Genomic DNA, 22029 nt, shown 5'->3' with positions numbered 1-22029 from the left:
AGTATCATGGATGAGCACAGCTTAGTGGCAGGTCATAGGTTAAAATTCCCTCTACAGCTGCCAAATTACTTTTGGATTCCAGATGGAAGAGGTTAATGGTGTGATTACTGCTTGCCGGAACAAACCGCCCTCCATCTTCAGGCCCATTTTTGCCTGACAACAGAAAGGGATTAGCCAGACCTGTAATCTCAATTTGAGATTCAAGTGTAGAGTTGAGGCCTGTTAAGGTAAGTGAACTGTTGACCTAATGGTGGACTGAATCACAGGAAGGGCACGGAGGTCCTTCACATAACATTGCCTGAAATAGGTTTGCTCTGACCTCAAGCAATCTGTCCTCTTAAGAAAGGACGGAAAGCCACATGAATCCACGGAGCACGCAGGTTGCATGAGAGAAGGCAGACGAGAGGAACGGGATGTACCAGTTCATACAATATTTTATTCAGTGTAAAAAGTTGGTTCTTACAAAAATCATTAACATTGTTTGACAGCCATGCAGAAATGGTTTTGCAATGCTTGTAAACAAAAATGTATCAATTTAACCAACATTGTCCCAAACATTTGATTTATTTACAAATTCAAGGGGTGGGGAAAAGTATCAAACCTTAATCACAGCACAAAATTACCATAAAGGAAACAGATACTATCAAAAGATCTTTTTATCAGTAAGTTCATAATGTACCTCAAGGGTTGGGATTCATTTTCATACGTAGGGCTTTTTTTCAACAATTGTGTTATTTGTATCCAAAATAAAATTTGAAACATAACTTAACCCTCAATTCACATTTGCAGTTTGACAGTCCCAATACAATAAGTAATTTTTATCAAATATATATATATATAGCACCACGATATTATGTTGGAATATAATGGGGTAAATAACATACAAAAGACCCGTGTTAGTATTCAAAGGAAAATCCAAAAGCCCAACTCTACAAGTACCTGCAACATCTGCCTAGGTCTAAGCAACACTTCAGAATAGGTCATGTGTCAGCTCCTGTCACACCATGTTGTTTAGACCCATCACACCGTTCGCCGATCGACCAGACCAGTGCAGGTGGCTGACGAGAGTCTGCAAGTAGCACGATCTAAGACCATTACAGCAAAACTAGTTAAGCACAGCATCACCCACTACTCTACACGCCCTGTCGTTTATTGAACTAAAACGGTGCAACCAAACCCCAACACCCATCACGCCACCCAATATAAACACCACACTGGACACCAAACACAATCTGAAGGGGCGAGGTATTGATTATGAAGTTGGGCTTCAAGACGAAAGAATGTTGACTGAGAGAGGAGGGAAGCATCAGTCAAACGAAAGAAAAATAAATTGAAGAGCTGATTGTGCATTAGGATCCATTTGGGTTACGAGAAGATAGCAGCAAAGTTAGTCTATAAAAACAGTTGTCTTTTTCCCCACCACTGAAATGTTTACAAAGATATTACGTAGGTTGGTCAGTGAACTGATTGAGACGACCGTAAAATGCCTTATTAATGCCTTGGTGTTTAGTAAGCGCCGTGCACAATCTCGTCATTTTAAACTGTAAACCTTTTCCCCTTACGAAAGATTGTGAGACGTTTAGTTTTATTGCTCGATGTGACGTACAACTAGCTTAACAATCCCTCCTATAGAAAAGGAGAAATGGTGTGTAATTGCACATCGATGAGGAAAACCAATACACAACACGTTGAACACTTCGTCACAGAAGTATAAAAATGCACACAATCATGGGATGACAGGGGGTAGGCGAGATGAAGAGGTCTACCATGTTGTCTGTAACGTTAGAAAGCAAAGCCTTTACACCTTATAAAGTTTAAAGAGCAAGAAAGAGCGTGAGACACATTAACACAAGCGGTGATGTGAAAAAAATATTATAAAAAAAAAAGACTAACATTGACAGGTAAGACCTTATACTTTCTCGAAAAAAGGATACGCATGGTTTGAGTGATTTTGTGTAACGTCACTGAGCAATTATTTTTCGGATTCAACTCTTTGAAACGCTCTTAACAAACCCGTCGGTTAAAAGTCTTAGAAAATGCAAATACTTCCTGAGAATTTTATGGTGGACCATCCTGGTATAAACAGATCTGGGTCAATGACCGTCACTGAGTTTGTCTATTTCTGCTGCAATCTATATAATATAGTTCTTATACAGAGGGTCAACTTTAGGTTAAGCTATCATCATTAAAGACCATCAATCACACCATCACCACAGTTACGCCACAGTACTGAGATAAATTAATTATAGATTAGGCTATAGTACTTTGTGCATCCATCATATTGTAGGCTTTAAACGTATAAACTCAAGGGTCTGTTAACGGCAAATACAGAACACACTACTACTATTGCATAATAATTCAAATCGAGAGGACTACCTCGGTTGTGCTGTGTTAGGTACACTGTTGCGTTTGGTGTCGACTCCTCACGAGGAACAGGGAGCGGCCTCCGAGTCATCTACATGGTTTACGCGGTAGTCTGAATTCTCCACAACGTATCAGGAGGTAGAGCAGAGATCAGTGGAGAACAACAACAAACAAAATTGAACAAATACAAATTGTTATCATCATAAGGAACATTGGGGTTGTCTAGAAAACAAGAACTCTCGCGAGTCTCAGGTCAAAACCTGCATCATTTCAGACCGGCAGAAGCCCCCCAAACATTTAAATTAATTAAAAATAAATTGGTCATTGGGAACGAGATTAGGACGTAGGTGGGTTTTAAATCTGACAGCCAGTGTGCCGTGCTTGCGCTGCCGTGACTGACCCCAGGTGGCAGAGACAGCTGGGCGGTACCGACACACGCTTGTTACTCCGCGGCTCAGTTGAACACTTCAACCAATTTTGAATCAATACGGCTCTGGAACCACCCAAACAAAAACAAAAACTACCCCCCCCCCCCCCCCAAGCAAATGTCAACGAAATAAGTTAAATCAAATATTTGCATATCTCAATGTGATGTCTACGTCTATGTTCGTTGTTTGCCCACCACTGACGAGCAGTTGAAGGTTTGTCTAAGAGGGGAACTGGACCGCCATTGCTGTAGTGCAGTCTGTGACAGTGTTAATCTACTCTCGACCCAAACAATCCACTCATATACCCGCGCTTCGCTTCTTCCCCAAGAGGCAGACTAAGTTACAATATGCAGACAGGTTTATCTAGTCTGAGTGTATACTATAGGGTCCCAAGTAAGGTTTGTGATTTATACAATATACTATTCAACAGCCACTGTCTTCAACTTACAATCCTAAATATCTATATAGAGTTTATATATTTAGGTCACATACTATATGAATGTTCATATTTAACAACACAATCAAACAAGAACACCACCCACACCCCTATCCGGCCACAGCGGGGCTATTGATAAGAAATAATCAGCGTTTAAGACATAAACAAGTCACTTTCATATTTTAAAAAAGAAAGAAAAATCTACGAAAAAAAAATACAATATTACAAAGAAGTCAACTCTGAGAAGTTCAAGTACTATTAACAAAGCAAGTCCACCTGGCATGAAACGTTCCAAAAACAAAATAAAATAGTAAGTGGAACCAACTGAAACTGAGATCCTGGCTCAGAAAAGTCTCTCACAGTTTGTACAGGTCTCTGGGCCCCCAGAACCAGGGGCTGAGGCTGAATGGAGGGGGGATGAACCAGGGGCTGTGTGGATGGAGGGGGGGGAAGAACCAGGGGCTGATGCTGGGGATGGAGGGGGGGGGGGGTCAGGTTTGGGTACTAGCTGAGCCCCCCCCCCCCCCACCCAGGCTGGTTCAGGGCTCCTGCTTGATGTGGTAGCTGCCAGAGCCGTTACTCTCCTGGTCTGAGATGCCCTGGGAGAAGGTGAACTCGTCCACCTCGGCCGACTCCTCTTTCAGACGTAGCAGAGAATCTGAGAGGGGAGGGGGTAGAGAGCATGGGAGGGAGACAGGGAGATGGAGAGGGATGGGGAATAGAGAGAGAGAGAGGCAGAGGGATAGAGGGGGATAAGAGAGAGAGAGAGAGAGGGGGATATATAGGTGTAGAAAGAGAGATTCGGAGGGGGGAGAGAACAGGGAGAGGGGTAGGGAAAGGAGGAGATCAAGAGAAAGAGTGGGCAAAAGAGCGAGAGAAAGAAAGACAGAAAAATAAAGAGATTGAGAGGCAATCTGTGTAAGGCACCCCCAGCACGAGAACACAGAGGGCATGATAGAGAAACACTCAACACTCTGGAGTCATCATCATCATCATCATCCTCTATGTTTCCCTGCTCCAACACACCTGATTCAAATGAATGGTCGTTATCAGGCTTCCACAGAGCTTGATAACGACCCATTCATTTGAATCAGGTGTGCTGAGGCAGGGAAACATCCTTGAGCGTTTGACTGTATCTAGGATTTTTTTGCGGGCTCAAATAATGCTGCTTTCGGATAAAAACATCAGATCAATAATGAACATGCTGTACTCATACGCCTTCATGATCACCTTCATCACAGAACGCACCGTGCCCCTAGCCCTGGTGCCAAACAGGCCAGGAACATTCCACACTTCATGCAGCATCATCAGCCCCGCCACACACAGGTACAGTCCTCAGACTGGGCCCGTCCCTGCCGTGCTAGCGCCCCCTGGCTGTGTGGGGGTCTCAGTGGTTGCATTAGCAGCGGGGGTTACCTGGTTTGTGGGTGTGGAGGTGGGTACGGGGTCGGGGGCGTGTGGGGCCCGGGGCACAGTAAGGGGGCGGGCTCTGCTCCTCGTCCCCTGAGAAGCTCCTCCTCCTGCCTGCTTGACTGAAGGGCCGTCGACCAACTGGAATCTTCCTCTCTAAACATCAAGTCAAGAGTCCAAGTGAGCCACCAGGGGGCGTGGTACAGACAGGGGTCAACACACAGAGGCACACAGGGAACAGCAGGACACTGCCTGGCTAGATTTTGGGGGTCAACTTTTATTGTTTATTTTTCAGCATTTTTATTGGATGCTGAGGTGTAGCACCCTCCTGTAGCATACCCTGGTTAGCTAGGCTCACCAGCTGCCAGACGCAGGTAAGCCATTGGACCGTTGACCATGAGACAATAAGAGAACATATTTTGGGCGTTGGCGTTTTTCATTGGTTAAGCCCTACTTCCTGTTAGAGCTTTAGTGATGACACGACCAGTCACCGAGGAAACACCACTTCCTGAGACATCAGTTCCGTCACCTTCACACCCATAGGTAAACATGCACCCTGTGGGGCTTGACTTCTTGTCATGTGACTCCTTCACCACCCAATGAGAGCCCAGGTTAGAGAGAAGCGTCCTCCACCAGTGAGGAGATGAGATAAGAGGAAGATAGGAACGGTGCAAAGGTGAGGTGTAGAAAGATGAAAGAGGGATACATCGAGAGACGTAGAGACAGGTGGAGAAGTAGAGATAGAAAAAAAGAAAGAGACAAGTGGAGAGAGAGAGAGATAACTCACTTTTCTTTTGTCCTTTGTACTGCTGGGCCTTCTTCTTCTGCTTTGGCAGAGGAGGCGGGATCTCCCGGGCACCTTGAGTGACATGCAGCAGGAGCCAGTTAACAGATAATACAAGCGTTTCCTGTTATGATATACCAACATGAAGCTTCATAGGTTTCCATGTATATTTATAATATGTATGTATGTATGCATGCATGCATGTACACACCTACATACATACATAGTGTGTGTTAGTGTGTGTGTGTGCTCACTCTGTGCCGCGGGGGGCTGCAGCTGGTACCCGGTCAGCTGACACCAGCCCACAGGGTAGAGGTCAGGTGACCTGCAATCCACCCACTGGTCGTACTCGTCCTCCCAGCCGTCAAAGTGGATCCGCAGCAGGCGGTGGACGATGCGCGTCACCGTGGCGACGCACACCAGCCGGGGCTCCATCAGGTCGACGGCCTCCAGCTTCATACCCTGCTGGAAGCCGTGGTTAGGAACGTCCTGGGAGGGGAGGAGAGAGATAGGGGGAGGGGGAGGAGGAGAAGGGAGAGAAGGCAAGGGGGAGGACAGGAGAAGGGAGAGGAGAGGAGAGGAGAAAGAAGGCGAGAGAGGGAGGGTGAGAGAAATAAAATGGAGAGGAGGAGAGGAGAGGGGGGAGAAAGAAGGTGAGGGAGGGAGGGGAGGAGAAGGAAAATGGAGAGGAGGAGAGGAGAGGGGGGAGAAAGAAGGCGAGAGAGGGAGGGTGAGAGAAAGAAAATGGAGAGGAGGAGAGGAGAGACAGGAGAGGAGGAGAAAGAAGGTGAGAGAGGGAAGGTAAGAGAAGGAAAATGGAGAGGAGGAGAGGAGAGAGGAAGAGAGGTGGAGGTAAAGAAGCAAAGAGAAGAGGTGTCGAGCAGAAGAGGAGAGCGGTTTACTACAACAACAGAACCCCGGTCCTGCACTGAGAACATGCCCTCAATGTCGTGACCGACGCACATTCCTTACACATCGGTGCAAATACGACCGCATCACGGGATGACAGAAACACAGATATGACACCAACAGACTCTGGCTTTCAGCTCTCGGAACATAGAGTCTTGGACCGCACCGCCTGCAAACAACGTGTCACATGGGACGCACACACAGCAAACAGGAAGACGGCCAGGGTCTGAGGGCCTACCTGGTTAAAGAGCTTCACAGGAGCTGCTATTGAACCCGTGTCTCTGAGGTAGTCGAACCAATTTAATGGCAGTTTAGTGTACCCTGTGGAGCAGAGTCAGTACTGAGGCCAGGCTTACACACACACACACACACACCGAGATAGAGGGGGGGGGGGGGGGTGAGGGGTAGAGAGTGAGATACAGGCTGAGAAAAGAAAGATAGAGGTTGGATGAGAAAGAGAGAGAGGCAGAGAGGAGAGAGATAGAGGCGATTAGAGAGAGAGACAGAAAAAGAGTGCGGGGGGGGGGGGGGGGGGGGGGGGGGGTACCTCTGGGGGGCGTGAGCTCGATGCTGTTGATTTCACAGAAGCCAACGGGGAAGATGGAAGGGGAGCAGGAGTGGTAGCAGAACCAGTCGGAGCCGTCGGCTGCCTCCGAGCCATCGATCCCTATCATGAGGTACCCGTCAGCCAGCACCTGGGGAGGGGGGGGGGGGAAGAGAGAGAGAGACAGAGAGAGAGAGAGAGAGATAGAGACAGAGAGCGACATAGAAGGGACATGGTAAGAATACAAGCAAAGAAAGAATACATTTGTTCCTGCGCCGTGTGTCCCTGCGTGTCTGATACAGGCAGGTGTGTGTGTGTGTGTGTGTGGTAGGGTAGACATGGGAGAGGTGCAGGGGTCTGAGATGGACAGGCAGGTGTTTGTGTGTGTGTCTCACCTTGCGTACGGTCGCCACACAGATGGCCGACAGGTTGAGAGGGTCAATGGCCTCCAGCTTCATGCCGTCCTTGAACCATTCTCCGCTCTGGTCCACGTCCTTCACCTGCGAGCCACAAGACAGGAGAATGTTGATGCTGCTGCGCTGTAGCTGAGATGTGATCACTGTTCGCTGGGCCTGGGCGACGGCTGTGTGGTTACTTTGCAACGTGCCTGGTACACGCAGACTGGATCTGACTCTCTGGACAGACTCAGACAGATAGAAACTGAGTCTGTTCAGAGAGTCATATTATAGCAACTGAGTCTGTTCAGTGAGTCATATATAGCAACTGAGTCGGTTCAGCGAGTCATATAACCGAGTCTGTTCAGGGAGCAGCAGAAGGAGCAGTGTTTCGGTACCTTCTGGAATAGCTGAGGAGACGCGTCCATCTGGCCCTCCACTTTCTTGGACACGTCTGAGGAAACACACCAGCCTCGTCAACACACAGTGCACCAAGACCATGATGAAGATGCTTGGCTGAAGCTTATTAAGTCTTTTCAAAGTTTGAAATCATGTTTCCGTTGCACTTGAAAGATAATGCTCCTTGGCACCCATCGCTAAAATACTAGTCAGACAAACAGCACACTTCTTAATCCTTGATTATCTGCTGCACTTACTAACATGCGTTTAATAAAGGAATACAGTTGCCAAAAGTCGAATCAGGCTCGTGTATTGCATATTAGAAGACGAAGCCTGCTTTCAGCGAACTGCACTCGACCGTATGTCATGTTTCATCTGCCAGAGTGTCACGTGTGCACGCCGTCTGAAGTGTGGTCTGACCGGATCGTTTGAAGCGATGCCCGATGCTGCGCGACCAGCCGATGCAGTGGATAAGAGGGCTGTGCATGTGGCACCAGAAGTCATCCGTTCCGTCCTGGCTCTCCTCGTACACCAGCCTCAGTCGTCCCCCGGTCACCTGCTCCACCAGGGCCACCCGCGTCCGGCACAGGTGGGTCTTATCCACCACCTCCACGCGCATCAGCTTCTTGAAGGGGTACTGCAGGTTCTCGTGCACCTGGGCAGGAGGAGGGTGATGAGGGCGGGTACGAAGGTGAGGATATGGGTGAAGGAGATAGAAAAGGAGGGGGGGGGGGGGGTCGCCCTGGCGACCCCGCGTGTGTGTGCGGCAAGGTGTGGGCGGTCTCACCTTTGTGGCAAAGTCTGGTGGGAGTGTTTTGGCTCCGGTGAGTCGTTTCACGAGGAAAGCTTTCCAGTTAGAGTACTTATGCTGTATGGCTGCAAGAGAACACAACAACAAACGCTTCAGAGATGAGAAAGAAAAAAAATATATAAAAATGTATTCAGCTGAGCTCATCTGGGGGTCTGGGGAGGGAGAGAGAGGGGGGGGGGGTCGGATGAGGGGGTCGGGGGGGGGGATTAGGGGAGGGGCTCACTTTTTGGTGGGACAAGGGGCTTGCCGCTGGAGGCGCACCAGCCCACCGGGTGGACCTCTGGAACACACAAGTTGTACCAGAAGTCCTTGCTGCTGTCGCTGTCGAAGCCCTCGTACCTCAGCAGGGCCTGGAAGCCTGAGGGCACAGAGGTCAGCACACACACACACAGACAAGTGCACACACATACACACAGGTAGACACAGACAGGTTAACACACAGACAGGTTAACACGCAGACAGGTTAACACGCAGACAGGTAGACACACAGGTGCAACAGTCCCCAGTTGAATGACTCAGCAATGTCCCCAAACCACACTGTAGCCCCAATCCCGGAATGGACCTCACCTGCAATTTTGACGATCCCTGCTATCCAGTAGACTTTGGTGGAGAGGGCAGTGTCCGAGTTAATGACCTCCACACGAACCCCCTCTGAGATATCCCCCCAGCACGTTCCCATGGGAACCTGGGACACATACAAAGAAAGAGAGAGAGAGAGAGACAGACAGACAGAGGAGAGAGAACAGAGTTAACTGAGAAGAGAAGTTAAACAAACACAGCTGGAATCAGTTTAACTTCTTAATAAGAGAACACCTGACACACACACACAGAACTGGCCTGAGAGAGCGGGAGAGCGAGAGCGGGAGAGCGAGAGCGAGAACGAGGGAGGCAAAGTCTTCTGGATGTCAAATCCAACTGCCCCATAAACAAATCTGAGAACACCTGAACTCCCCATTCAAAGTTCAAACCCAGCAGGACGCGAACAAAAACGAAATGACACGATCAACAGACACATGGTTTGTCACAACACATGCACGGGCCCTTCTGATGGGTAGGCCCTCCACCACCCGTCAGTTCCTGGAGGACGTCTCTTACATGTTTGAAGCAGCTGACAGGCGCTCCTACAAGGTTATTGCTACAGATGTATCGGCCCCAGTCAAAACTCTCCACAGGGATCACTGCAAAGCACAAGAGAAGCATCACACATCTGCATAAGGAACTACAGATCCCTTGTACCCACCATGCCCCCGGGCCCCGTATTCAGCGAACGAACGCTACCGAGCATGGGCGTGAGCCAAACGTACCTGCTTTCGATTTGGCGAGGTTCTGTTGGCTGGCTTGGTACTGGGCGTACGCCGCTAACTTAGCCATGAGAGGCTGTTTCTGTAATACCTTGGCCTTTTTCGTAGGCGGTTTACCCTGCGGGGAGACGCATCGTTTCAATACTCTTAGCCATGATCGCACGCAGCGGCCCGTGGCCCTTTTAGCGTGACACACACGACCCCCCCCCCCCAAAAAAGGTGGGATCTGGTTTCTCCTGCGATGCATTTGAAACCCAGGTGCCCTCGCTATGGTCACGTGCACACTACCAGTGTATCCACGTGAAACCCTTATTGAAGAAGAAGAATGATGAGATCATTGACCCTATACTGGAATGGTATGTTTCAAACACCCTATGACAATATGCACCATCCCGCTCTATCAGCAAGTAACACACACACACACACGTTTTCTTGTCAGACCAAAAGAATGCAACTAAACGTGAAGAGTGGCTGTCTCTGCGTGGGCAGGATGTACCTGGAGTCGGGCCAGGATGCTGGCTTTTTTCGAATTGGAGGAGTAGCTTCTGGAACAGGACACGCTGCAGAAGCGCTTGGTCTTGGAGTAGAACGCATCTCGCACTCCCACCATCCCACACATCTCACACGTGGCTGAGGAACACAGAACACACACACACGCACACGTAACTAAAAGGAACGTCCGCAGAAGCCAGAATCGTCCCTCTCTGCCTAGCAACGCATCGACCGCGAGCGTTCCATTTTGACATTGAGAGATGTTATGAATTAACCTGTTTTTACATCACGTGACATGCACAATACCTCACTGCTGACGGTTTAATCAGCCAACATGTATCAGCATCAACATCAACTCCCAGCACTACATTCAAATTAAATAACATTGAAGCAACACAAGTGCGCCCAATTCAACGGGTTATTTAAATAACCCTTGCAGTGACTACAGGTCAAGGGTTCCGCCCAAAATGTAGTGTCTGGTAAATGAACACATTACGGTTATGTAACATGCACTGATTCTGATTCTGGTGTACTGACCCATTCCGGCCTTGCCGTCGGGGTAGGTGTACACCTGCCCATTGTTCTTGATGATGGGCAGGCTGGGGGGGATGGGGGGAACCTCGTCCTCGCTGTCGTCGGAGCTTGAGCTGCTGGTGGACTCCTCGCTGCAGCTGTCATACCCGTCAAACATCCCGAACGAGTCTCGGCGCTTACGCTCGGAACGCGGGGTGCGCTGGGCCTGCGAGAGGGGAATGACAGGAGGAGAGAGTGTAGGAAGTGGACATAAAAAAAGAGAAAGGGTGGCAGGGACAGAGTTGTGAGGTCTAGATGCTAGTTTAAAAGTTGCTGTACGTAGACAGGCAACTTGTTAGACTCTGGGATTGGTTCAAACGGTTAAATCCCCTACAGACGAGTCACAAGCACTAATCTCTAGTCCTGCCCACGGACGAACGGGTTAAACGGCATGCAATGAAACATACATGTTGTTGGGACATTGTATTAAGAAAATGCACGCAACATGTGAATCTTTAATGGTCAGTAAGTCTTGGGATACTGCTGGGAGCCATCTCTCCCAGGTTTGTGTCGGGGGCGGGGTAACAACCAAATAGCTCTTGTTACTTGCTGGGTAGCTAGAGCTATCTTTATAATCCGTCCAAAGGATATTAACACTTGAAGTTTATGTACAGTATATATACACACACACCAACCACGGTCTTTGCTAGCAGCTTTAAACTTCAAATTAAAGTTATGGCGAAAAACAACAGCAAGCACAAACCTGCTTTTCCAGTTCTGAGACCTAGCTGAATAAGTAACGTTAGCACACTAACTGGCTGGTAGCAAATACATGATCAGATGGCTGTTGCAAGCTTGCTTTACTAATCTGTAATACAAACCGAGCTAGAACCATTTCATGCATCTCCCAACAAGACTATTACAGGGGTTTAATATAGTCAGGAAATTTAAAGAGAAGCTAGCTAGCTTTAGCGCCGTAGTGCTAGCCAGCTAGCTTTAGAGGAACTGATAACAACAAAGGGGGAAGCTAAGCTAAGCTAAACTCGGAAACTGACGAACCTTATTCTTTGCAAATTAACTCACCAAGTCCCTTGTATCTTCCATCAGCCCGTCATATAGATAGAGTACTTTCTTACTGGCTACGCTTATAGTAGTAAAACCCTTTAAAAAGGGCCAAATATGTGTACAAATTTAGCCTCAGTCCCAGAAATGGGTCCAAGCAGGATATCAACAAAATTACTCTCTCTGTACTACGCATGCGTGAGTGTAACCCAGTTTAATGTGATTGGCCGGTCATGAACGGTCATCACCGACAGATGGAGAAAACAAAACAGTGGGCATCCCATAATCATGAATTACTCCCCCTCGTTCAGTGAATACTTCGCGATCAATTATGAAATCCAGTCTCTGTTGAAGTTTCAATCTCAGCACATTCCCAAGTTAGATAAATGACCGTTTCAATTTCACAGAAAAGTTGGGCAAAATGCAATGGGTTATGGCAAAATAAAATGGAATAATTCAAAATAAACGTAACATTATAGCTTTATTTGTAAATGTACATTGCAATGATATGTCTGTATACATGCAGTGCTTGACAATTGCACCACTTATATCTGTAAATATATTTATGCAGTTCAGCGAATATAATTTCTGTTTTTGTTGATACCATTCATTTCCTCTTACATAACACAACATTCACCCTCATAACTTCTTACAACTTAAGCAGCATCTAAAGCACATGGGACCTTAAATTTTAATTTACTCAAAAATAGAAAAACGAACATAAAAACCAAAGCGACACTTGCCAAGGTGGCCTTTCAATGTCTAATGGCACACATCACAGTGCTTTGAACAATCAATCAATAATACTGGAATTCGGTTTGTAGTACCTCTCCTAAGCACTTCAACATAGTTTCAACGTATGAAGGTATACACGTAATAAAGGCAAACAAAGCATTGAGCGGCAACAGAACAGCATAAACGGTTTGAGGAACAGAGGTTTGAATCCGACCCTTTTCAGGGACAGGAGACGATAACAACAGTACAACGAAAATTGTCTGGAAGAATGATCTGCTGAACACACAGTCAAGTAGTAAGGCTTCCTGATGAAGGGCTTTGGTGGGGGTGGTCGGTTTGGAGTCGGGAGGGGAGGGGGGGGGTCTTAAAGGGGGTGGGGGGGTCTGCTTCTCCAGAGTTTGTAGCAGAGTGGACGGTCAGTTCAGTATTCTGGAAGCGAGAGAGAAGACAGAAACACAACAGAGTTCAGTGTGGTCCAGCGCTCCGTGATCTCATCGTGTGTATTGACCCCGTGAAGGCTCGCCTTGACGTCTTTGGTCTCACGTCATCTCGTCCTCTATGACGTCGTCGACACTTCCTGAGATCGACGCGACTTCTGGAACACACGGAGAGACAGGAATGAGCGACGATGGACATGAGACACACACACACACACACCCTAGAGATTAGAAAAGCAGGGGGGGGGGGGATTCAAGATGTTCCCTGGGTGACTTTCCCCCACCACACAGAGACGTGAAGTGGACTTCAAGATTTCGGTGCCACCCTTGGTTCGTGAGGAGAAGTGCCTGTCAGCCGGAGAAAGACAGAAAGACCCAGCGTCCTGTCGAGGCGAGTCGTGCAGAGTGCCAAGCCCCTGGGTGTGACGCGTGGCCGCGGCCCCTGCTGAAGCGCTCGTTTACCTCCGTCAGGGCTCGACTCGGGGCGACGTCCATCACCTCTCCATCTCCTCTCCCCCCCCGGGACTTCCTGGAAGTCTGGTCTCCCGGGTCAGCTTCCTGTCTGGGTGGCTGTGCCCTCCTCCCCTTCTTCCCGCTCTCATCCCTCCTCTCCCTGAATTCTCCCTCTGGCAGCTCTGTAGTCCCGATGTATATGACATCACTGCCGCTCGTGCTGCCTCCACAGCGGCTGCCTCCACCGCGGCTGCCGCCTCCACCGCGGCTGCCGCCTCTACCCAGTACCTCCACACCCCCACCTCCACCCCCCACGCCAGCTCCTCCCTTCTCCAGAACACAGATCTCCTGGCTGGGAGAGGAGGAGAAAGGAGAGCCAACCCTGATGACTCCTTCACTGGTGGAGCTCCGCCCTCCACTGCCCCTCTGGTCCACAAGCCCCGCCCCTGAGGACCAATAGGAGGGGGAAGAGTTGTGCTCAGAACTGGCACGCTCCAGGAAGACGTCGTCGCTGAGCGTAATGGACGCCATCGACGAGTTTGCCTTCTTTGGACCGGACGAGGAAGTGGAGGCCGAGGGGGAGAAGGCGGATGAGGCGGAGGGAGAGAGAGAAGAGGCAGAGGGAGAGAGAGAGGAGGCAGAGGGAGAGAGAGAGGAGGCAGAGGGAGAGAGAGAGGAGGCAGAGGGAGAGAGAGAGGAGGCAGAGGGAGAGAGAGGGGAGGCAGAGGGAGAGAGAGAGGAGGTAGAGGGAGAGAGAGGGGAGGCAGAGGGAGAGAGAGAGGAGGCAGAGGGAGAGAGAGAGGAGGTAGAGGGAGAGAGAGGGGAGGCAGAGGGAGAGAGAGAGGAGGCAGAGGGAGAGAGAGAGGAGGCAGAGGGAGAGAGAGAAGAGGCAGAGGGAGAGAGAGAGGAGACAGAGGAGGCAGAGGGAGAGAGAGAGGAGGCAGAGGGAGAGAGAGAGGAGGCAGAGGGAGAGAGGGAAGAAGCAGAGAGAGAGAGAGTGGAGGGAGAGAGTAAGAGGGAGACAGGCAGCGTGTAGGTGAGGCTGAGAACCGGCTCCGCGTACAGGCTGGGGCTCTGGTTAAACGTGTGGCAGCGCAGGTCGGGGGCCCTCTGGTCCGGGGACAGAGGCTGGGGCCCGGGAGTCTCCCCGATGGAGGAGTCCAGGTCCAGCAGGGCATGGGGGTCCGGGGTGGAGTGGAAGAGGCCGGGGCCGGGGCCTGGGGAGGGGCTGTCGTCCACGTCGGCCCGCTGCACCTCCGGGGAGCGCTGGGACGAGAACGACGATGGAGTCTGCAGCCCAAACACCCTCTCTCCACCCTGGTTGGGTGTAGCTTGATACAGCGTAAGCCACCCTCCCCCACCCCCCCCCATAAAGATTTGTTACGCAGGAACGGGGGCAAAGATATCAGGAGACTTGGTATGTCATCAGGAAGGCCATAACAAATACAAAGGTTACTTGTCAGACGCAATACAGATAAGAGGGGGAAAACATCAACCTGAGGTGTTGACACCATCTCAGAGCTCAGTGTTGCTTGTTAGGAAGAAGCAGTTTGATTTCTGCCCTGTGTGCAATTTTAGACGTAGCAACAGATGAGCAAAACGAACCAATCTCACCTGATAGGCTGATACAGGACAGGCTGAGCTCAGATGTTGCTCCTGTAACGTCGTCCTGGTAACAGGGAGAGAGAGTTAAGATCACCACATCAGTTTGAATCCCCCCCCCCCCCCCTCCAGCTAATGAAGGTAAAACCTAACAAAAGATGAAACCATGCTCAGATCTCATCAACTTGAGACATGACCGGAGACTAAAGAGATGCCCCTGGCCCCTCCCCCCCTCGCCCTCACCAGCATCCTCTGTAGAGAGCCAGCGTCGTCACGGTCACCGTGCCCGTTCCCCATATCCTGGCAAAGCACAGCGTGACCCAGCGCAATTAGCTCCTCCCCTAGGTCCCCAGCCTGAGAGAGAGAGCGCGAGCGAGAGACAAAATGGGAGGGAGATGGGGAGAGAAAAAGGAAGGAGTGAGAGAAATGAGGGAGGAAGAGAGAGCGATAGAGCACAGACAATAATTACACACACACATTTAAATGTAAGAGGTTTAAATCAAAGAAACAAACTACAAATGCTACGTAAATCATCTGACTTGACATCAACAACCCACCCCCCCCACACACACACCTTGCCCTGGCTTTTGTCGTAGAGCTTGACACTGGGCCAGGAGGAGACCTCAGAGTGGGAGTAGCTGCACAGTTTGGCCAGCAGGGGTCTCCACTCGGCGCAGTAGGTGAGCCGGTCGAAGTCATCCATGGCTGCCTCGCTCCACACCTCGCCTGCACAACAGGGTTACACACTGCGTCTCCAGGGGCTCAATCTGTGATGGCTAACGACTCGTCGTGTGCTCTCATACACACTCTTGTTCACACACACACACACACACTTTACCTGCTGGACTGACATCTGCTAAGCTACACTCGATGGCTTGGAATGGTAGACTGAGGAAGTCGCTCCTAAGACAGCAGAGAAGCACACGCCAGTCATGACCCCAGCCACAACCCTGGCTGATACATCCTCCTGGTCTTAACCCCCTGGAACACCTTAAAACCCCTCGCCCTCCCCCTCAGCAAGACACCCCGTTGACCTCTGACCTCATGCTGCGGAGGCTGTCGCGGGGCAGCTCCCCGTTGTCTCCGTAGTCCACGTAGTAGAGGTCCACCAGGCCGGACGGGCCGCCCAGCACGCCCAGCACCCGCGCCCGGTTCCAGGTGCCGTGGTCCCGGTACGGAGCCGCCACGATGTCCCCCACCACCAGGGCCTCCACACGCTGCTCCTGGAGGGGGGAGGGACGGAGGAGAGAGAGAGGGAGGAGAGAGAATTAGGCTCCAGGAAGACAATCTGATCTGTACCCAGCTAGCCATGACACATCCATCCTTCCTTATTCACTTCTAACATGTAATCCTTCTTCCCACCATGCCTCCATCCACCCATCCACACATGCATGGCATTCACTATTACCAGTTATCTCTATATTGAGCCTGGATTGACCAATAGACGGATGGACAAACAGACAGGACAGCACACACAACCAGCAGCGGCGGTTTCCGCGGTGACCGGACTCACGGGCAGCGTCTCGTTGCTGTAGAAACGGCTCATCTCCTGGGTGAGCTTGTCGAGCTGCAGGGAGCGCACTCCAAGAATCTGGATCCAGAAGTGGTGGGGGTTCTCACTGGCTGACACGTATACCTCCAGGTGCTCGTCCGGCTGGAAGCTCAGGTCAGGGCTGGGGACTGCACAGGAAGCGGGACAGGAAGTAAAGGGAAATGAGGCAGGAAGTGAGACAGGAAATACATGAGGTAGGAAATAGAAAACGAGACCGTAAATTATACAGGAAATGGGGAAATAAAAAAATAAATGGAAACAGACAGTAAATAAACAAGAAAAACTAACAGGAAAGCCCTGAAACATGTCCTAAAAGGTCAGAGGACAGGAAAAGGATATGGGCACAGACCAGCCTAACAAGAGTCTACCCACACTCTCTAAGCAGCCTGATTGAGTCTGGGGTCTTACTTTCAAACTTGGACACGTCAGAGAGGGAATCAGGCGAGACGATATCTTCCTCCTCCTCCTCCTGTCTTGCGTCACCGTTCAAGGTTTTACACTCCGTATGCCCTGCCCCCACCGGCCCTCCTGCCGGACCATTGGCCAGGACAAGCCCTTCCCCCTGGGCAGGGCAAGGACCCTCATTGGTTGGCTCGGGAGAGGGCTCGGCCTCGGTGACCTCCGGGTCATGGGGTCGTCTCTTCTGGCGACGGGAGGAAGCCTGGGAGATTCTCATCCTCACTGTTTGGTCCTCCAGAACCTTCTCCAGGATCATTTCCTGTAAAAAACATCGACACGGCTCAGCTTTAGTGGTGAGAGCTGAAGGGATGCATGGAAGTACACTTCCCACGAGGCTTTGAGGATGTGGGCGTGGCCTCCGGCCCTCACCTTGGCCTGCCTGACCTCCAGGCGGGTCCCTGCGATGGACACTTTGCCTTTCTCCTCCAGGCTCCGACCCCTCTCCCGAGGACAGTTCACTTTGGCGCCCGTTGTCCTGGTGATGAACTTCAGTGTCTCGCCGCCTCGACCTAAAAACGGCACAAAAATGTTAACGCAACCTTTAAGTGTCTCGCTCACACACGTACACACACTCCCTCTCTCGCTCTATCTCACATGTAAGTGCAATGGATAAGTGGTAAGTAACTGAAACCATCTCCTTCTCTCTAACCTCTACTACCAGGCCCCCTCTCCCCCCACCCCCTCTCCCTCCACCCCCCCTCCCACTCACCTATGATGCGCCCGAAGGCGGAGTAGGGGACCTCGATGGCGTGGCAGGTGGGCTCACAGTCACTGGCTAGCTTGTCCACAGCACACCTGGCCCGCAGCACCTGCTCTGCAGAGCCCCGGAGCTGCAGACACACGGCGTGCTGGGAGCTGGGGTCCCCCCCCTCCGACTGCACCCTCACCTGGGCCCCCGACTGCTGGCTCACCTGGGAGGGGGGGGGGGGGGGGGGGCGGGAGGATGAGAGACAGAACGAGTCAGGATGGGTCCAGGAAATGATAAGTGATCCAACTACAATGCAGCTTTAGTACCTGACAGGAACACCTGATTGGACCTGTGGGTTGCCAGGGCCCTGTGTGTGTGTGTGTGCGTGTAGTACCTGTGGGGCTGGTATCTGTGTGTGTGTGTGCGCGCACATGTGGTACCTGTGTGTGTGTTACGAAAGCACTCACCAGCTCCAGGAAGCCAGCCTGGTATCTGGAGATGTTCCGGTACACCTCCAACGGTACGGTCATCCTGGAGCTCTCAGGGTCCGTCAGCTCAGCTACACACACACACACACACACACACACACACACACACACACACACACACACACACACACACACACACACACACACACGTTGGGTTTAGGGAGGAAGGAGAAAGGGAAGCGGGTGAGATGAAAAGAAGGAATTATGGCAGGGGGAAGAAAGGATGGAGGAGGGCGGAAGGATAGAGAGAGGAGGTGGGAAGGTAGAGAGGATGGGGGAGAAGCAGAAAAGGAGGGGAAAGAACCAGGAAGGAAGGAGAAGAGGGCGTGCCAGGGAGGCAGAGAGAAAAGAGGGAGAGAGGGGTGGGGTTGGCAGCAGGAGAGGGAAAGAAAGGAAAGATGGAGAGAGAGAGGAAGGACTCACGAGTGTTGCTGCTGATGGAGCGGTAGACGATGTATCCCAGCGTGGCTGCGCCCACCGACAGCCCTGCCGCCAGCGCCGCCATCTTGCCTGGGCTGAGGGTGCCTTTAGACCCCGCCTCCATCACACTGGCCAGGGGGACACTCCACCTAGCCACGCAGGTACAGGTGGAGATCATTGTCTGGAGCTGGACCCAAGTTAACATTAAAGGGGTCGTTGACGGCAAAACCGAGTCGACCCTGTCATAGTCGAACGACAGTTCGGTGGGTAAAATGGACATACAGTGAACCTCAAAGTCCGTTGACGCCTCTTTCCTATACATATTGCTGTTTCCAAAAAGCCACCTTTGCGACGTCACAAAGGTGGCTCCACCTTTTTTGGCTCTGGTCTGTACCTTTGTCACGGCCCAATCTCAGGCTGGCGCAGATCTCAGACACTAGTTTAGCTGCGGGCTGCTCTGTGTACTTCCACGGGAATTACAAAGAAGAAAGTTTGGAAGTTTTTCAATTATATTGAAAATGGACCACGGTTGTAATTGCAGTGTTCCAGGCTGTACAGTGAATGCTGACACTTTTCATAGTCAATACAAGTTCTTAGATTTTACCCACGAACTGTCGTTATTCAACTATGACGCGGCTTTGAATTCTATAACCCCTTTAATATACATTGTTGTTAGGAATCGTTAAATAGATAATGCTACATGATAAATAGAAGGATTCAAATAGACCCCTTAATAAGTGATTGGTACTTGGTGTCGGCCGATACTGCTTCAAGCGATCGGTGATCGGTCCCAAACATCCTGATTGGAGCACCCCTGGTTAACATGGTTGGCAAATGTAACTTTCTGTGATTCTGACCAGCAGAGGGTATCATTGCTGCACAGCTCCTTAGACAAGCAGAACTGACAGTCTCAGTGCCTTGTGATCGAATCCTACACTCAACATGCTTTCAGTAGCCTATGTCCATTAAATTCAAGAGGATATTTACAGGTGCAGAGTCTACATGAACTATAATATATTGAGTTCTTTCCAGTCAACTTGAGAGTTAAATTGCTTGTTTAATGCTACTTCAGTTCATACAATCTCACAGATGTACCAAAGAGCTGTTGCTGGGAATGACAGCAATAAGCCATGCAGTGATTACATGAGCACACAGGACAGTCCTAGCTGATCACACAAAGGGAATTTGAATGACTTTAACTCAACTCAAACCAAACAAATTCTCTTTCAAAAGATCCTCACCTGCCATCAGATCCTGGCTGATGTAGGCTAGAGTAGACCACTGCACACTCTACACACACACGTACCCAGTGCCGTTAAGTAAGTTTACACGCGCACACACACTCCAAATCAGCTAATGTGCCATGTTGTACACACACGTAGAAACACACACTCCAAAGTAGCCAAGGTGGTAGTATGCACACACATACACACTGTGTGTGTATCTATGTCACACGTGTAAAAGTTCTTCGCCGCATCCCAGATTGGGTACGCTATGCAGAAGCAACACACAACAACCTCCACGGCCGTTGGATCATCTCCAGTTCCTCCACTGAGGTCTCGAACGATGAAAATACTACGCAATGTTTTCCTTTTGGGAACTCTATGAATGCTGTCGTAAGATTAGTGTACAGTACTGGAGGTTAACCAACGACCGTGGCGGAGACGTCGCCCAGGGTGGGTCGAGCCAGCTTGCCGAGATGAGGGGTACACAACATGCAGACCTGTTTCTCACTGGGAAAGGAGGGAGCTGGGACTGCAGTTGAGAAACACTTGGGATTTAGAGATGCCCACTTCCATCCTGGTGCGGAAAAACGGAACGGACACACCGCCCTCCTCCTAGAATTTGGCCTCACTTTACGGTCTTTCAACTGCCGAAGGCGAGTCATTCAAGACAGACAACAGGTGAAAAAGAAGTCCACAAAACAAGCCAGCGAAGTTACCATTAAGTCTACTTTCAAGACGTCCCATCAAAGATAGAATTGTGCGTGACCCACATGTATAAAACAGACTAATCAAAGCACAGGATTTAAAACCTTAAGTGATTAAATTGCGGAACTGACATAACCTAAGCGCTCAATGTATACCATAGTACGTTTGCTTGTCAGTCGCTACCCGCTAGTTTCACTTCTAAATTAGTCTATATGTCACCCAGTTCGGCCTATACTGATCCAGATATGTCTGTTGTCTGTGTAGTTGCCCGCGGCTGTCGCACTGTACTTCCCTGCAATGCAATGTGACTTTGAATCGCTACCGAGTTTGTATTTTTATTTTAAACGGTGCCTTCTACATCAATATGTGTCTTTCAGAACGCAGGTTTCAAGTTGCATGATGTCCTGCATTCTGACAGTAGGACCAGCCAGGGAAAGGGCATACTAGCAGGGCACCGCAAAGATCAAGTTAGCCTAGCTAGTAGTAGCACGGAAAAGCTTGCTCACGACACAGCTTTTCCGACCTGAACTAGCATGCAGGATACCGTTAGATGCCACGTTAAAAAAAGCGCTGAGCATTCAGCCTCAATACTTCAGGTATATTGATGCCATCAGCCCGCAGTTTACTGTCGACAATCACCGATGTATACTGTCTTTGCCAGCTAGCTAGCGAGATCGATACATTTAGCTATCTGAATGTTGCCCTTCGTTAGAAAGAAGCTGAGCGTGTACACATGCAGTAGGCATTACCTTTAAACTGCACGTGTTAATCAACGTCAAGGTCAAATGTAATTTGCGCGACAACAAATATTTAGTTCTGGAAATATCCATGACACTTACAAATAAACCTGTCCTCTCCTTCGTCCGCTCTCTGCAACCCAGTAGCCTACTAAGTTCTCTCCGCACCTGCGTGGACGCACGCGCACATTTTAGTTAACCAGGATACGCCGAGGCGGTGAGATAAGGCTGTGTCACAGGCTCTGGCAGTGTCCAAAATATTTAAACGTAGGTCTTCCCTGGGTATGCTTGCTATTGGAGCCAGGGTAACATGAGTGGGCGGGGCGGAGTTATGAAGACAGCCACCCGGATTCTGTGTGGAACATTTAAGATGAGCCATTTGATAAATAAATAAATACACATAAAATGCTTTTCTTTTTTTTAGAGAGAATATTTATTATGAGAATCACAAATAAATCGCAATAACGTGAAATAATTATACATAGACCTTTTAAAAAAATACAAAATATACAACATTTATAAATCTTATTGTGAACAACCACAAAATAGTTATTTTCTCCTTAAAGTTAATCAATTTCGACACAGGGCTCGACTCAAAGCATTTACATGAACATGGGTATGATGAGGAGGCCTGACTCCACCCCTGTTAGCGGGTGTGGAGAAGGGGGCAAGCCTGAAT

General features: G+C 49.9%; 2 protein-coding genes across 5 annotated transcripts; both read right to left on the bottom strand.

Moving 5' to 3' along the window:
• Positions 1–416: 416 nt before the first annotated feature.
• mbtd1 (mbt domain containing 1) lies at positions 417–12040 on the bottom strand. Of its 2 annotated transcripts, none has more exons than XM_047032279.1 (17): positions 11870–12040; positions 10811–11012; positions 10278–10411; positions 9785–9899; positions 9576–9658; positions 9048–9165; positions 8704–8838; positions 8457–8545; positions 8090–8324; positions 7669–7724; positions 7271–7375; positions 6879–7026; positions 6570–6652; positions 5677–5911; positions 5426–5497; positions 4645–4794; positions 417–3886 (listed from the first exon to the last, which is right to left on the bottom strand). In XM_047032279.1, exons 1-17 carry the CDS (start codon positions 11888–11890, stop codon positions 3768–3770), a joined length of 2100 nt encoding a protein of 699 aa, XP_046888235.1. In that variant the 5' UTR covers positions 11891–12040; the 3' UTR covers positions 417–3767. The 2 variants fall into 2 exon arrangements, with proteins under 2 accessions (XP_046888235.1, XP_046888236.1); XM_047032280.1 differs by having other exon boundaries at positions 11846–12034.
• Positions 12041–12310: 270 nt separating this feature from the next.
• tdrkh (tudor and KH domain containing) lies at positions 12311–21619 on the bottom strand. Of its 3 annotated transcripts, none has more exons than XM_047032727.1 (15): positions 21453–21619; positions 20417–20552; positions 18686–18831; positions 18242–18333; positions 17796–17997; positions 17456–17595; positions 17036–17345; positions 16589–16755; positions 16117–16298; positions 15914–15978; positions 15650–15801; positions 15319–15429; positions 15088–15142; positions 13107–13178; positions 12311–13012 (listed from the first exon to the last, which is right to left on the bottom strand). In XM_047032727.1, exons 2-14 carry the CDS (start codon positions 20479–20481, stop codon positions 13123–13125), a joined length of 1743 nt encoding a protein of 580 aa, XP_046888683.1. In that variant the 5' UTR covers positions 20482–20552; positions 21453–21619; the 3' UTR covers positions 12311–13012; positions 13107–13122. The 3 variants fall into 3 exon arrangements, with proteins under 3 accessions (XP_046888683.1, XP_046888682.1, XP_046888684.1); XM_047032726.1 differs by having other exon boundaries at positions 13127–13178; XM_047032728.1 differs by lacking the exon at positions 20417–20552 and having other exon boundaries at positions 13127–13178; positions 21453–21617.
• Between the last annotated feature and the right edge of the window lie 410 nt (positions 21620–22029).

Source organism: Hypomesus transpacificus, chromosome 13 (assembly GCF_021917145.1).
Source record: "Hypomesus transpacificus isolate Combined female chromosome 13, fHypTra1, whole genome shotgun sequence".
Taxonomy (NCBI): Eukaryota; Metazoa; Chordata; class Actinopteri; order Osmeriformes; family Osmeridae; genus Hypomesus; species Hypomesus transpacificus.
This window is presented reverse-complemented; position numbering and strand designations above follow the sequence as displayed.